Source organism: Barbus barbus, assembly GCF_936440315.1.
Source record: "Barbus barbus genome assembly, chromosome: 25".
NCBI lineage: Eukaryota > Metazoa > Chordata > Actinopteri > Cypriniformes > Cyprinidae > Barbus > Barbus barbus.
The window spans coordinates 2,025,725-2,042,511 of record NC_136753.1 but is presented as its reverse complement, the minus strand read 5'-3'; the positions used below and the strand labels follow the sequence as shown (position 1 = coordinate 2,042,511).

Sequence of the window (16,787 nt, the reverse complement as noted above, 5' to 3'; positions counted from 1 at the left end):
ATACAGTATATTGTTCCCTATTTTTACAGATTTATTTTAGTGTAGTAGTAATAGTACATATCTGATTGTTTGACACTACAAAAACATACCAAATGTGCCTTTAAATAGGGATAATATAACTGTACAATAACAATTTATTTTAGAGATTTAGTTTTTTTAGTTACTGATATTGGTTTTGATAATTTATTGATATTGATATTTAATTTTGCATGTCAATTTTCCACATTTACTGTCACCTAACGCTCACTTAAAGGTCATTTTAAAAACACTAATAACGTAATAACACTGTTAAACATCATCTTAAAATGAACGTTCCTTTTTCATACTGTACATTATTACATTTGATTCTTATATTCATTTGTAGCAATTAAAATGATTGATCGCAGTGTTTGATTTTTCTTTTATTTAGACAAAATTGCATCGAAATTTAATATCAGACATTTCTCAGTTGACATTTCTCTGAAAAATAATTACTGGCTTATCGTATCGGTTCAAATTTAAATATCAGTGCATCTCTAGCTGTTACGTTAAAAAAAAAGTGATACAAAATGTTTACTCTATTCCTGGAAATGTTCATAAATTAGCATGCAGAATCCAAAGTTACCTTTGCGGTATCTGTTTTTTTAACATCAAGTCTCCTGATTGCTGTCTGCAGTAATGAAGATGCTGCTTGTAGGTCGAGTTGAAAGAGAGAAAGTTTCTGAAAGACACATAATCATTTACATACTGTGAAAGAAGGGCGTCTGCTGATTATTCAACTATTTGTTCAACAAAACATTTACAAGCACAATCCTAAAGCATGTGGCCAGCAGCTAGTCATCAAGATGAAATTTTGTTTATAATCAATTCACATTAGGAAAAGTCAGGTTGTTACATATGTTGGGCTCTCAGGCCTCAAATAGACAAAACACAGAACAAATATATAGAGCCATTGGCTGTTGTCAGAAATGTTGTGATCCACTTCACTAGAGCTGTATGTGCAAGTTAACTTGGATCTGTTTACATGTGTTTTAACATTTGCTGACTGCTGGTTTGAGAGAACTGATTGCACAAGAAGTGCAAATAATGATAAAATAAAATTCTACATTTTATATTTGTCTGGATCTACAAATTTTACATTAAGACTGTCAGTATTCACTGTAAAGGTAAAGATATCAGTCAGATTACTGTGTGTTTTTTGTGATTGCTCTTCTTCTACCTGGTGAAACTGTAGCCAGTCTTCATGACTGTAAGGGAAGGATCCGCCAAGGTCAGAGGTCAACTGCTGTCCATCAACCGTCTTATGAAGAGCTTTTAGTGATGTCACAACATCTATCTGAAAGAACAGATCATGCACTTTAACATACTGTACTGCACATGTGTGAGAGATCCAAACATGAGTAAAAATATGTTAATTGTTTTTGAGAAGTCTCTTTTGCTCACCGAAGATGCATTCTTTTGAACAAAAATACAAAAAAATTAAAATGTAATGTCTGCTGAATTTTCAGCATCATTACTCCAGTGTCACATGATTCTTCAGAAATCATTTTAATATGCTGATTTTCTGCTCAAGAAACATTTCTGATTATTATCAATGTTGAAAACAGTTGTGCTGATTAATATTTTTGTGGAAACCATGATGTATTTTACGTTTTAGGATTCTTTGATGAACAGAAAGAACAAAAGAACAGCATTTATTTGAAATAAAAACTGTTTGTAACATTTTAAATGTTTTTACTGTCAATTATGATTAATTTAATGCATGCTTGCTGAATAAAAATAAGAATTGCTCTTAAAAAAAATGTGAAAGCAGCTATAAAATGCCAAAGGAGTTCAAAATCTGCGTAATAGTAACATGTATATCAGCCTATAAACCCCAGATCAACACCCAGAGCTGAAGGCATGTGTTTCTGAACTCAGAGAGAGCAGACTTTAGGTGTTAATTAAGAGGTTGCAGGTTTCCATGAAGGCGTAATTGCAGGGCACAACGAGTGTGTTTGGGAGTGTTAATTACCTGTAGACCAAGATGTTTTTCCGGTCGAGGATTTGCGTCTTTATCTACAAGCATCAAGATAGTGTGCACTGCATGAAGGGCCTGCTCCTGTATAACACACACATTCATCAGACACATAGGTCAGTGTGTGAAACATGCAGAAAGAGGGACTGCAATTGCACTCTTGACTGCTGCCTACTGGACAACTTCATTTCAAGATTGTGTGCGTAAGGAGGATGTGTTCAGATGTCGATGATGGAAGTTGGTGGTGATGATGGTTTTCTAGGCAGATTCTCACCTGAACAATGAGCAGTGATTTGTAGAACACAGAGGGCAGAGGGCACTTCCTGCTGTCAATCACTACGGTCAGTCCCAGCTCTCTGACCTCCATCCTATAAAAATATACATCAGTAAGTAAAGCCATATTTGGTATAGCATATTAAATTTGTACAGCTTCCAGGAGAAAGAAATATTCATTAATACTGTCAAAACAACAGCCATTAAAACAGATTTTAATTCTTGACAGACTCAAATTCAAACTGTGCAGCACTATTTTAATGTATAAATTATAGAAATAAATTGGCATCAACATTTGAATCTATTCTTAAAGCATGCGGATTTATCAGTTCTTGTAAATAGGATGGCAATTCTACATATAATGTCAGCTCAGTGACAGTGAGGAAACATAAATAGCTATATACTGTAATATATACAATGTAGCTTTATAAAATTAAAGGAATAATTGTCCCAAACACCATTTTGGGGTTTATTTTGGGATAATAGCTGGCTGATTGTAGCCTACGTTCCCTGTTGAAAAAAACAGCATATGTTGGTTAGGTAGGTTTTGAAGCTTGGATGCTGGTTTGAGCTGGTCCTTACCTGTTTAAGCTGGTCCTAAGATGGTCCTGAGCAGGAGGGACCAGTTTAGGACCAGCACATGACCAGCTAAAGACCAGCTTCAACAGGGTTATTCCCCTTATTAAGGTTACTCACCAAATAAATAAGTATGTGGATATTATTATTAAGGAAAATAAGAAAAAACCTCCATCATAATGTACTGTACAACTTGGTCTTGCACTTGTTGCATTTGCATGAAACAAGAGCGCGAGAGAAAGTAGTGCCGGTTTCTTTTACCTGGATGAGCGGACTAATATAAAGTGTCTTACAGACGTCGGCGAAACTACTTAAACATTATTGCACAGGTGAACATTTAATTTAATTGTTTCCCGTTAGCTCTGTAAAATTGGTTCTAGAATGAACATTAATAAATATATAGCCTAATATATATATTTCTTAATTCAAATTTGACTGAGCATGCCTGATAGACTAATGAGGCTGTTTCACATCGCTCTGTATTTGGGCTCCTACTCCATGTCTTTTACTGCCCTCTTGTTGTGAATGAGCAGATTGGTCTGGTTTGGTACCTGGGAATGGAGTGCAGGTAAAGCAACAGTCTGCAGAACTCATGAGGAGAAAGTTGAGAGGACGCCCAGCCTTTTCTGCCCCCGTAGACCTCAACCACAGCCCGGCCAGCTCTGTCACGACTGCCTGGTGTTGGTAAGAGAACATACAGTATTGAGTTAAAACCACACGATTTAACAGAAATAGCAACAAACATGACCGAATTTAAGAGCAAAAGCAGATAAATCGCTATTTTCTGGAGAAAACACTCAGAAAAGTTGTGCATTTTCTGTATTGGGATGATAACTGTTACATTATAGAGTCTTGTCAAAACTGTCAAGAGGTCAGAACTTTTCTTGTTTACTGCCATCAGAAATTACATTTGATGCATTTAGCTTTATCTAGAGTGGAATGTGCAACATGTGCATATAGAAAGGTAAAAGCAAGTAGAAGGTAATTTAGGCAAGTTTATTTAGAAGGTAATTTTGGCAAAAGTAACTTGTAGGTTCAGACCCCCTGAAGCAATCTGGGTGTCAAAGGAATACTTTACTCGGTTAATAATGAAATATAATTATCTTTTGTCTTTTTTGTGATCATGATGTAATTTTCTTGTCACCTTAACATAACGGTTGCTTTTCTCATAGTTTCTTGTAATGTTGTATGTAAAAAAAAATAAAAAACTGCATATTTACTCACCATTTCCCTGGTCAAAGTAAAAACAAATTTACAGTGTTCTGAAGTCATAAAGTATTTTTCTTATATGAGATCTTATCTTATGTGACAGCTGACTTAAATCCAGTTATTAGTCACTGAGATTCTCCTTGTATTGAATTAATCAATGGTACTACTTTTGTTTCTCTTGTATCTGTTTTTCAAACACATTTACTGTATCATGTGTCATCAGAAGATGTATGGACTGTTTTTATTTTGTTTTTGTTGATGAAAAAGAGTAAATGTGACAATTAAATTTTTGGAGTGAACAATTCTTGCTCAAGGGAACAGTTGTTTATATATTAGTCTTTGCATGGATCAGTCCTAGCCCTGAACTTTAAACACAACACATAAATTCACAATTAAAAACTGATTAGGAGGCATACCCGGTAGACAGATGATGCCTAGCTGGAGAAGGCTCTTGATTGTGGAGTCCTGGGAAAGAAAAGTTGCCTGAACTCCATTCTCAGGCTGGCCAGTCAAGAGCTGATCAGCGTCTGATTTCTGGAGCTCTACTCCATTAACAGCTGGAGTTCCATCCTTTCCAGATGAGTAGACTTCTTAGAAAGATGGGAAATTACATTTATTTTCAACATTGGTAAATATGCCAACACAAAAGATGGTGATTAAAAAACGATGATTTTACTCTTTCTTAACTTAGGCCTATTGCTTGAGTGAAAAGTGCCACAGCTAGATGGAGCTATTGATCTCTCCTTTAAATATGTTTGGGAAAAAATGACTTGTAAACTAAATCCATCCACCTCCTCTTCCCATTTACAAAGACATTTAACAGCTTCCCCATAAAACGGGGGGTTGGGGTGGATGTAGTTATTTCTGTTCCCTGCTCTTTGCTCTTCTTGGTCCTCATGAATGCTTTCATTCTGTTCTGCTAAAGAAAGAAATCAGATGAAGGACCACAGAAATTTCCATGTGGAACACTGTGCACGCTCCTGACCTTTGGCCAGTGTCACATTGCACTCTTTTAAGATGACCTTTTAGAAGGGTATATTTTCTCCTCAGCAATTGACCAGGGTCAAGGTCGTCTGTAAATCAGTTGATATGTCATGGCGGGCGGCAACTAGACGTGGCCTCATAGTAGTTTCATTTTTGTACAAGCAACTGTTCATATCAGTCATGTTTTAACTTGCTTTTCATTTAAGGATAAAGATCTAAAAAAACAGCATGTTGGCCAGATGTCATGTTGCTTCAGATGTTCATTTGAGATCAAAGTGAGATGTGGGGTAAAATCTGTATGCAATTAGTTGACACACACAGCAAGGAACCACAGAAAAGAATTGTTAAAATATTTCTTTGTATTTGCTTCTTCTGAATGTCTGTAACAAATCAGAAGCACAAGTCTCTTTTACATGCAGAGGTCTAACTCAACTTACCCTTTCTTGCTTCTTGTTGACTGGTTAATTTTGGGGACACCAAATTAGCTGTGTGTTTTATTCCCTGGATAGCAGGCAACTTGGGAATGATCTCTGGAAAGATATCACTGTGGCTTCTGTTGGTTGGCTTGTGCGATTGCAGACACTCTTTGGTTGTTTCTGAGACTGAAGAAGATGAGCGGGATTTAGACCTGCTTTTACCTTTGATCACCTGTACAGGTGAACCTGGGCCTCTTCCACTGTGTCTGTCATCACAGAAGACTTTGAAATCCAAAGGCCTGTTCTCATTTTGGAACAGGATCTGACTGCAATGGGGCTGAAATAGAGGAGGTGTTTGTTTGGAGGTCTGTGTTAGCTGAATTGGATTGAAACCCTGCAAACATAGATTAGCATTTTGTCTGTGACCACTGTGGTCAGGTAAAGCCCTGAGTCCCATTTTGGGTAAGTGTTGGGTTTTGGCGTGTTTCTGGCCGCTACTCCGCATATGAAATGAATCTTGTCTAAAAGAGTTGTTCAGACAGTGCTGCCTTTTGTCGGGTAGTGCCTTAGTTCCTAGTACAGTCTGATGGAGATCCTGTTGCCCAGTGAGGAATGACTTGTGTTGTTGTCTTGCTTGGATCATGTTAAGGATCTGTTGGGTCATATGTTGGTCAAAAGACGCATTCTCCCTTGAACTACAGTCATGAGGTATGCTCTGACTTGAGTTCTTTGGGCTTTGCTTTTGTTGAACTGAGTTCTCAAAGGATTGCAAAGGATTGTTTCTGTCTGCTTGGTTTGGTGTCTGGCCAAATGTACAACTCAAAGGTTTAAGTCTAAGGCCAACTCCGTATCCCTCACAGCTTGGCTCAACCTCCCCTACATCTGTCCTTGTTTCATCTAGGGAAGGTAACATACTTGTTCTCTCAAAATTCACAGGGTTTCTGAGAGCTGCCATGTAAGACTGCCGATACCTGCATTTGGATTCTGGATCATTTTGCATGCTCTCAGGTGGTTTGTTTTGCATACAAGGATTGCAGTCCGCTCCACACAGGTTAACATTACTTTTGGGGGCAGGTTGAGTTGTCCTGGCTAACTTGAAGCCTGGTGGTTTTGTGGGCATTGTTATTTTGTTGAGGACCAAAGTCTCTTTCTCCTTGTTGAACTCTAAAAGATCCACATATTCTCCTTCCAGCTCTCGGTTGTGCCTGCTGTCCCAGGTATTAGGAGATACCCAGCCAACAGGTTTTCCAGCAAAACTGCTTATTGGATGTCCTTGGTCAACCTTCACCAATCTGCTGCCACCCTCCACTATCTGAACAGAAACTGCCATCCCATTATTTGCTGGAAGGATCCTAGTTTCCATCTCAAGTGGTAAAAGCCCTATAGGTACCCGTGACTCGTTCTCTGAAATCTCAGTTTTAAGATCTTTCACACGGAGAGTTGGAGTTGAGCATGGCTTTGTTTCAGGCCAGATGTTAGATTTGGGCCTGTCAAGGAATTCTGGGTTGGCAACTTCGGTCCAAGGTACCTTCACAACCCCCTGGTCAGAGGAAAGCACACACTGACATAGAGGATTTCCATGACGTCCCTCATTTATTTCCTTTAGCCAAGACTCTGTGAATATGCATGGATAAGACGTCTCAGGAATGGGAGTCCCCTCAATTGCAGTACCCTCCAGCAACCTGGAACTGGCTTGCAGCACCAGATTCTCTTGCCCCAGGAGGTCTTCCTGCACAAGAAGACTTTTGAGGACGATTCGGGCTGACTGTTCTCCAAAAGGTTCCACCTGCAAGTAGAAATCTCCAGGTCGGAGCAGTAAAGGGTTGATGGGGGCGAGTTGGATCACCACACGATCTCTCAGGCACAATGGCCAACCCTCACACTGGAACAGCACATCGGAGTATGCAGCCTAGTGGGAGAAAGAAAGGGCAAAGCTAGTTTGTTGACTTGCAGATCATTTTGGATTGACAGATTTCATGACAACAAGATTCCTAATGGCTTGGGTCTTGATGCCGTTTATTGGCTTGCATGCAAACATTCTTGAATCCCCTTCAGAAGAAGCTGCCTCGGAAGGCCTTTGTTCTTTCTGAAGACAAAACAAAACAATCTTGTGCTGAGTGGACAAGGATAATTAGTTTATGGGATCTGTGCCATAAAAATCCAAATGGAAGAAATATCTGCACAAAAAACTGCTTTCATCTTGCCCAGTGTGCTAACACACTTTACCCTTTAAGGCTTAGTTCACCCAAATATGAAAATACATGATTGAATCACTCTTATGTCATTCTCACTGTCCTTTTACACTGAAAGAATACACCGAGCATGGCCTGTTATGCATCATAAAAGTAGTCCATGCAAACCTATATACTTTTGAGCACGAATAGCTGTTTGCTCAAACAATATAAGATGAAATGGTAGTTTTGCAACTGTGACTACTTCATCTTAAAGACATTATTCATTAAAACAGTTTCCCCTCACTTCAGTTCTCATATCTCATTGTAAAGCTTTAGATGACTTGGAATAGCATGCAAGCCTTTGGATTATGGACAACATTCTTTCATACGGGTTAGGGATGACATGATGGTGAGTGAATAATGATTTTTTTCTTTCAGTTATTAAATGAAAACTAGTCATTTGGAAGGTAGGCTGTTGGCCATTTTAGATGGTTGGCTTTAACTGCAGCACTGTCGAAATTGAAATCTGATGGTCTTTTTTTGTTGTACTCACACAGGCTGCTTGTTGCACGCTCTCTAGGATATGTTTGGCTGGGATAAGGAAGTTCAGCAGGCACTGCAGTGCATCTCCATGGTAACGTTCCTCAATGGTGCGAAAGAGTTGGCTAAGAACAGTAGGAGCGGTAGCCTCAAACGGAGGGAAAAGAGACGACAGGGCGCTCTGAATGGACCAGTCCAGAGAGGATGGGTTCTGAGGTGGAGAAAGAGAGAGGTTTATTTGTGAGGTTTAATAACTGTATTCTTTGTATGAAAAATATCCAGGGTTACATAACATGATACATGATACTGCAGTTATTGTGCATTATCCCTAAATGTTTTGTTTATAGATGTAAAATGAGGTTGTTGTCAAATGCCTTTGGCAAAACCTTTTCAGAATTTCAACCCCTCCTAAATTTCACTTGTTAGAGGGCCAAGCAAAGAGACAATGAAGCTTGTGTCATGTCAAGGTTTCATTTTGGCCTATATAAATCCACATTTTCCATTCTGTTGTCCACCATATGAAGGCATATGTGTCTCTTTCTTGCCTAAGTCATTTTAAGTGGAAGAGACAGGCAGTGCTATCATACGTATATGCATGGAAGAAATCACCTTGCAGCTAAAGAGCCACATTTGTTTACCTTGTTAATGTGTGTTGAACAAAGGTGATTTCGATAGAAGGAGTCTTTACAGAAGCCACATTGTGTGTTACAGTTTCTCCTATTCATTTTACCTTTAGTGACCATCTCCTCCTGGTTAGAATGTCTCTGGGACTTGAAAGTGTGAGTTTGTTCAAGATACACCTCATACGAGATGGTTAACCTCGTGCAGAGGAGCTTTGTATCATTAGCATACAAGTAGGACAAGGTAGAAAACACATGCTCTGAACATCGCTGAGAGTGTTTATGTATCGAGCATGTGTGTGTAATATAGAAACATCCACATTCATGCACAGCTGAAGGATTATAGCTGAGTGTCTGTCTCATATTTGCTCTCCCAAATATTTATCATACATGTTTCTCAGCCAGTACTCTGTAATGAGGATGTTGGGTTCATGTTTCATGTGTCCGACTTGGAATAATGTACAAAGCAGATGTGGGAAGAGCACAGGAAATGCTGTCTGGAAAACTAGTGAAATCTCTTCTCTTCCAGTCTAGATGACCTTGGTTTAAACCTTAAACAGACAAAACCTGTTATAGAATGAATAACCATCTACTGCCAGTTAGAGGTTGAAACTCTTAAACCATTTAAACGCATGTTTAAAACAAATTTTATGAAGCCTAGTGCAATGATTAACTATAGAAAGAAACGCATGCTTTAACCGCGTTAAGATAGTTGTGTGTTTAGTCTGTTAATCTCTTATTTCAACAGATTTAATGGCTTCCTGGTTAAGATGATTACAGCACCCGAGTGTGATCTCGTACAGGAAGTTTATGTCTGCTTAGAAAGAACAACACAAAACCCTTCCTTTTTAGGGAAAAAATGTATAATGTCTCAGGGATATAAGATTGTGTACATTGACCAGGATTTGTATAGTTTTAATTTTTTTGTTGTTGCTGTTGTTTTTTTTAGTTTATTTTTGTCTAGGTTTCAGTTGTTTTTACTCTCATTGTTAGTTTTGATTTTTTATTTTAAATTACGACCATAGTTAATGCACAGACCAGTATCATTTACAATTGTTTAGCAGTGTTACATTTTTCAGTAGGCTACAGTCTTTTTTTGTTTTGTTTTATAATAGTGAAAAATGATTTCAGTTCGGTTTTCATGTAAGTAGTGTTTGCTAAGACAACATCACTGTTATTATTGCACATAGTGTTTTGAACAAATACCTAACCATAAGTCTTCAGGTTCTTGAAGTTGTGTCTCATTTTATACTATTTGTGCTACAGACATGAATAATTCCTCCAAATCTGCAGATTATTGAATCACCTGAGAATCCCGAGTTTGAGTCATTGAATGATACAGACATCTAATGTTTGCTTTGTCATGTACTCATGAAGTATGCACGCATTGATGTTTATCTGCACTAGACTTTCTCACGTTCTCACTGTTTCCTGCTTGATATTCCAAGTGATTTGAAGCATTTCGAATTGTAAGCTTCTCCTCAGTGTGTATGTTTTATGATCCTGAACAGAATTAGAACCAGACCTTCCACAATAGGTTTAATGATTAATAATTTTGAACGATTGTGGAATGACACAATAGCCTTTTTTTTTTTTTAATCGTTAACCAAAGTAGTTTGTCTGGCCCATGCTTGTGTCTCATTCCGGGTGGTCCATCCTGGTTGCATGTGGAACCGCTTCGGTTCTCTGGCTGACTTTCCCATCCTCTCCCTTTCTTCTTCTTCAGTAAACACATCTGCATGGTGCTGATGACGGTCTCGCCATGGCTCTGAGCCCGTCGTTCTGTTTAACCCCCCGTTACTTCTCCTGTTATATGTCCACACCTCAGTTTTCCAAACACGTCCAAGTCAAACTCAGGGATCCCAAATGAAGGATAACTGGAGCCTGGCGTTGTTCCTGTAGCCTGGTATTTGCATTCAGGAGACTGTCAATTGCATTTCTCAGTGTTTTTGTAAATGTCACCCTTAGACAAAGCCCTTGGCTGAACTTTGGAAAGTTCATTTTAAGGCTCATTTGATATCTGGAGATGAGGGTATTTTTTCACATTTTTTCTCGCCTGCAAGAGCCTTCATTTTAGCTGTACAGTTTTGGTGTGACAACTCTCAATTAAATCTACACATAAATATCTGTTGCAAAAACATCTTTTCATTTGGCAGTGCACAAGTCTCTCTATAATTACATGACACAGATCTCAACAGGTAATTGTATGCTTCAGTCTAATGTTTGAAACACACCAAAGCTCAGCTGTAATTGATTCTGAAGGTTTTTGCAGATGATTTCATAAATGCAAATTAAACAGCCTGTTTTCAACAGCCTTGTATTTAGAGGTGTTTGCTAAGGCAAGCATCACTAATAGGTTAATCACTTACTAAAGTCATAACAGAATCAGTGATATCAGTGATTTTATAGCATGTCTTCCAATCAATTATATTAATTTATTCATTATGCAAGAAGTGCTTCATTTACATGCGCTTCCTACATATATGCCCACAGATGCCCACTTGCTTGTTGCAATGGCAGAGAAATTGTATTTTGATTTAATGCTTTCACAACAGTTGTATAATTGTTTGTGCATGGGCATATCTAACACGGGTGTGAAAATAGGGCCTTTAGTGGAAATAACACGGTGGTGTTGCACGCTTAGTTACCAAATTAAACGAGAGAGAGAGTGTGAAAAGTGTGTTTTAAGGAAGCTGTGTATTGAAGTTCAAATCCAGAGGGCCAAAAGTGTCCACACTTAAATAAACACATGCAAAAACAAAATTCAATAGCAGAATAGTACCAGCTATGTGGCATGTGTTTGAAAATATTAGTCCTGTGTCTTGACTTGTGCATTTGGCATGGGACAAAAGAGGCACTCAGAGCCTCTCTTTTCAGGCTCTGTATTCAGTTCTGGGTTGCACAAAGAACACAAAAATGTTAAAAGTACAAGTGCTTGAAGTTAGAAAGTCCATGTGCACTCTTGAGATGAACACTAATCTAACCTGAACGGGATTCTTCATCATCTGTAAGCTTTGGAAAGTCTCTCATTTCAGCTGTCAGATTCCAGTAATTGTGATCCGTCTCTCCCAGCAGCTCTCCTCTCTCTTCATCCTCTCCTCCCTCTTCAGGACAGTGTTGTCTTTGTCTCTGTGCCACCGTGCTTTAACTCCTTACAGAGTTTGGCACAATGGAGCTTTCTCACACCACTGGCCGCTCTCATCAGACAAACATCTACAACATCTGACAAGCTACTCCTCGATTAACTCGCTTGTCTGAATGCGGTTTTTAAAAGAAAGGTTCTTCTTTGCAACAACTTTAGCTCTTTTTATAAAAAAACATTTTTCTTTATATAGCTGAAGTCTGTCGTTTTCCTCTGCATGTCTGGCATGATTTTTATAGAACTTGAGGTTCTTATGTTTTTGTTTTTTATTCGAATTGGATACATTGCACTTTTGGTGCAATGTATAATTTGTGTATGGGTTTTCTTGGTACTTACTATTTTAGTGCATTTCTTGGACCATAATATATTTCTCATTGGATCAGAATAAATCGCCTTCATGCATTTCTTTATGAATCAGTAATCAAAATAAGTTTAAAAGATGCTAACAATGTCTGCAAGCAAAAAAAGTGAGTCTACAGTGAAAGCATCAAAGCTGCATGTTATCACAGATTAAACTTCAGAAGTAAAATGATAAACAAACCATCTCTATATTGCGTAATGCATTTCTCATTAGCTCAGAATAAATTGCCTTCATACTTTCCTTGCCTTTTTTACATTTTTTGCAACCCATGCAGTGCATGAATGCAGATATTAGTCAATAAAATGATTTAGTAATAATAATGAGATTTATATAAATGCATAAGGATGCAACGGATGTTCCAGTGTAGGTAGCTTCGCTGATTATAATAAGAGTGATTTAGTTTTGGCAAGACACAGTGCAAGTGTTTAGATTTTCTGCCTTTGTGCTTTGTCTTTGCTTCTTTTGTCTTCCCTGTTTTCCTCCCCATTCCAATATCTCTTCTATATCCATTTATCCATAAACAAATCTCTCACAGACACTCTAGCAGCACTTGAGCGTTTATTTCCAGAACATATTAAACCTTAAACAGCCATATATCACCTCTGACATCTGCAGGTCTCACGAACACGTCTGTCTCTGCACGCTGCCAGCTTATTTTTACAGCTCGTATATTTTATTGACTTTCTCCCCAGTATGCCCTGCTGATGTAGCAACGCTCTGTGGTTTCTCGCTGAGATCTAAGACTGCAAAACTGACTCCAAATGATCCCGGATATTATATTTCATTGGATTTTGATTGAGGGTCCTGGGACTTGTTTCCAAAATAAATATTGGCAACCCAAAACACACAAAAGACCATGAATGTATCACGGCTGTATAGCACACATGCTCGGATTGCTTATGGCCCCCTGAACTTCAGAATAATTGGAGCATTGCGTCAGGTAGAAAAATGGAAGAAAGAACTGAGAACATTACCATAGTGTTGGCAGAGACACCCTAAAAATCTGGATTTAAAATCACTAGTCTAGGATCTGGCAACCCAGTGTATGTGCTCTTCAGAAAATCCCTTTATTTCCAGGATGTTTTGTAGGGTACTGGGACACCAGGTGACGGGGAACATCTGGATGATGAACAACATGCTAATAGAAAACAGATGTAAATCATCAGATTTCTCTTTGTGCGCTTGACAGGAACTCTGCGAGGTCAAAAGATCACATTTTTTGAGGGGAAAATGCACAAAACATCATAGTCCAGTTTGCTGATGATTATAAAAAGCCCTTAAAATATATTTTACGACATGTCAGACACGGGGTGGTTACTCTCAGTAAAATGCTGTGTTAACTTTGTGGAGTTACAAGAAAAACCTTTTTGTTTTATTTCCTATCCTTAAGGCATCATACCGGCAGTGTTTCAACAGCTGTAACCCACTAACTTATTTAGTGTGCCAAAACAAATCTGTAAAACCGCACTGGGGCTTTGATCCACATCTTAGTGAGCTCCCTACATAGTCAGTATTTTAGGGCATCAGCCACATTCTTCATTTAGAATCATTAGCACTGTATACCAATCCCAGTATGCATTGCGGTAAACTCAAAAAGTGATATGTTGATTTGTTTATGGGATCCTGGACCACAAAACCAGTCTTAAGTCACTGGGGTATATTTATAGCAATAGCCAAAATACATTGTATGGATCAAAAGTATCGATTTTTCTTTTATGCCAAAAATCATTGATATTAAGATCATATTCCATGAAGATATGTTGTAAATTTCCTACTGTGAATATATAAAAACTTAACCTTTGATTAGTAATATGCCTTGCTAGAACTTCATTTGGACAAAGTTATAGGCGATTTTCTCAATATATATATATTTTTTTGCACCCTCAGATTCCAGATTTTCAAATGGTACATTTGAGTTATTTCTGAATAATGAACTTTTGGTTTTATTTTGATGCAAGCGTTAGCGACACATACCTGATCATCTAGATGTAGGCTAAATATTTAAAATTACTCAGGATAATTATTAATAAATATCGAACCAGGTTACGTATGTAACCCAGGTTCCCTGAAGGGAACGAGAGCTGCGTCGGAAGACGCTAGGGGAACGCCATCAGCGTAACCGACGCTCTGAATATCGTCTACACCTAGTCCGATAGAAGGGCGAGGCGTCACGGGCGGAGTGACGTCACGACCAGGAAGTATATAAGCACGTGAGGCAGAGCCCGCGTCAGCTTCATGTCATGAAGCAAGCGCTGGCAGGGATGCCGGAAGTATGGCTGCGAGACGCAGCTCTCGTTCCCTTCAGGGAACCTGGGTTACATACGTAACCTGGTTCGTTCCCTTCCAGGAACGTCGAGCTGCGTCGGAAGACGCTAGGGGAACGCTATACCAACGCCGCCAGACTGACAAGTCCCTGCCTGATGTCAGGCCAAGAGGACAGAAGAGCCTGTAGTGGCTCGGATGTCGAGGTCGTAACCTGGCGAAGTCAGGGGCGTGGACTACCCAGCAGCGTCGTAGATGCCCTGATCGGTACATCTGTCCAAAAAGGCCTTGAAGGCCGCCATACCTCTGGTTGAGTGCACTCTGACTCCCACGGATGGGCAAGCCCAGAGGCCTCGTAAGCAAAATTGACAGCATCCAACATCACTTACTAAGAGTGGGCTACCAAGCCCTACCCTCTTAGGCGGACCAAGGCCCTCGAGCAGTTGGTCCGACTTCCTCCACAGGGCAGCTCTGTGGATGTACGTGCCCAGTGCTCACACTGGACACATATAGTTGTGCCTCTCCTGGCCGGGCTCCCCGAAGGGAGGAGGACAGAGGCCTGGAGTACGACCGGCTGTGGTATGACCGTTGGAACCTTCGGAACGTACCCCGCACAGGGGTAGAGAAAGACTTTCGCCAAACCGGGCGCACAGTCAACATCGAAGGGGCCGCAGACAGGGCCTGAAGGCCACACACCCTCCTCAGAGAAGTGATGGCCAGCAAGAAGACGATCTTGATGGTGAGGAGTCCATCTGTTATCTCCTCGATAGGCTCAAGGTGCTCGCACCGAACCTCAGAACCACAGCCAGGTCCCGAGTCGGGACGCATGATCGTACCGGAGGCCTCAGCCTCAGCGCACCGGAGGAAACGTGTAGCTAGGGGGTGTCTGCCCACTGACTGGCCACCGCTAAGGGCGTGGTACAAAGAGATAACTGCCACGTAGACCTTAACAGTGGAGTGGGTTAACCCTGCGGAGAAGCGGGCCTGCAGGAACTCCAGAACTGCGCGAATCGGGCAGTTGACTGGGTCGAGCTGGTGGTCTCCGCACCAAGAAGTGAAAGCTTCCACTTCCAGGCGTACAGTTTCCTCGTGGAGGGAGCTCTGGATTGGAGGAGGGTCTCGACAACCTCGGTTGACAGACCGGAAACTATGAGTTGTGCCCCCTCAGAGGCCATACCCACAGCTTCCATAGCTCCAGGCGGGGGTGCACCATGGTGCCCCCGGCCTGTGAGAGGAGATCTCTCCTGATCGGCACCGGCCACGGGGTGCCGTCGAGAAGAGAAATCAGGTCCGAGAACCATACTCGGCCCGGCCAGAACGGTGCTACCAGCAGTAGACTGACCTCGTCCCGGCGCACTCTCTCCAGAACTCCCGGGAGCAGAGCGATCGGGGGGGAAGGCGTACGGACGGAGCCTCGGTCTCCACGTCTGTACCATAGCGTCCAGTCCCGGAGGAGCTGGAGGGGCTAGAGAGAACCAGAGGGGACATTGCGCTAACTCTCAAGCGGCGAAGAGGTCCACCTGTGCCTGGCCACAGCCTTCCAAATCTGCTTCACCCCTCGGGGTGAAGCATCCATTCCCCGGGCCTCAGCCCCTGTCTCGACAGGACGTCTGCTCCCATATTCGCACCAGCACGTGGTGATCTCTTGGGTCTGGGAGGAAGTGCCTGCGCACACAGAACACGGCTAGGATCTCTAGCTGGTTGATATGCCACGTAGGTGGCGACCACTCCACAGACCGCGGGCAGGGTGGCCACTCATGACCGCACCCCAGCCGGTGAGGGAAGCGTCCGTCGCTAGCGAAACGCGGCAACAAGGAGCTCCCATCACCGGGCCCTGAGACAAGACTCAAGGATTCCTCCACATGTCTAAGGCACGGACAGCGGCGTGACACTTAGACAGCGCGGAGCAAGTCTCCCCTCGGGGAGACCCCTTGGTCTTGAGCCACCACTGTAGGGGCGTCATGTACAGCAGGCCAGAAGTAGTCACGCTGGACGCAGCTGCCATGAGCCCAAGCAGTCTCTGAAACTGCTTGACAGTGAATGGCTGGCCTTCTCGCACTCTCTTGACTGCCGTGAGGATCGACTCGATCCGAGCAGGGGTCAAACGAGCCTGCATCGTGGTCGAATCCCTCACTACGCCTGGGTAAGTGGTTCTCTAGCTGGAGAAAGCACACTTTCCTCGGCGTTTAGTCTTAACCCCCAAATCTTTCACGTGGGCGAAAACGACACCTCGA

General features: G+C 41.2%; 1 protein-coding gene across 2 annotated transcripts in view; it reads right to left on the bottom strand.

Annotated features, from left to right (window-relative positions):
- Nucleotides 1-16,787, bottom strand: part of quob (quattro b) — a 38,180-nt gene that overhangs the window by 15,619 nt on the left and 5,774 nt on the right. The window contains exons 2-9 of one of the 2 annotated variants that reach the window (XM_079377720.1): nucleotides 8,182-8,379; nucleotides 5,476-7,363; nucleotides 4,471-4,644; nucleotides 3,397-3,520; nucleotides 2,271-2,364; nucleotides 1,994-2,080; nucleotides 1,199-1,315; nucleotides 605-700 (exon numbers count right to left, since the gene is read on the bottom strand). In XM_079377720.1, coding sequence (XP_079233846.1) covers nucleotides 605-700; nucleotides 1,199-1,315; nucleotides 1,994-2,080; nucleotides 2,271-2,364; nucleotides 3,397-3,520; nucleotides 4,471-4,644; nucleotides 5,476-7,363; nucleotides 8,182-8,379 — 2,778 coding nt within the window. The remainder of the gene's footprint in view (nucleotides 1-604; nucleotides 701-1,198; nucleotides 1,316-1,993; nucleotides 2,081-2,270; nucleotides 2,365-3,396; nucleotides 3,521-4,470; nucleotides 4,645-5,475; nucleotides 7,364-8,181; nucleotides 8,380-16,787) is intronic. The other variant, XM_079377721.1, reaches the window with a different exon arrangement.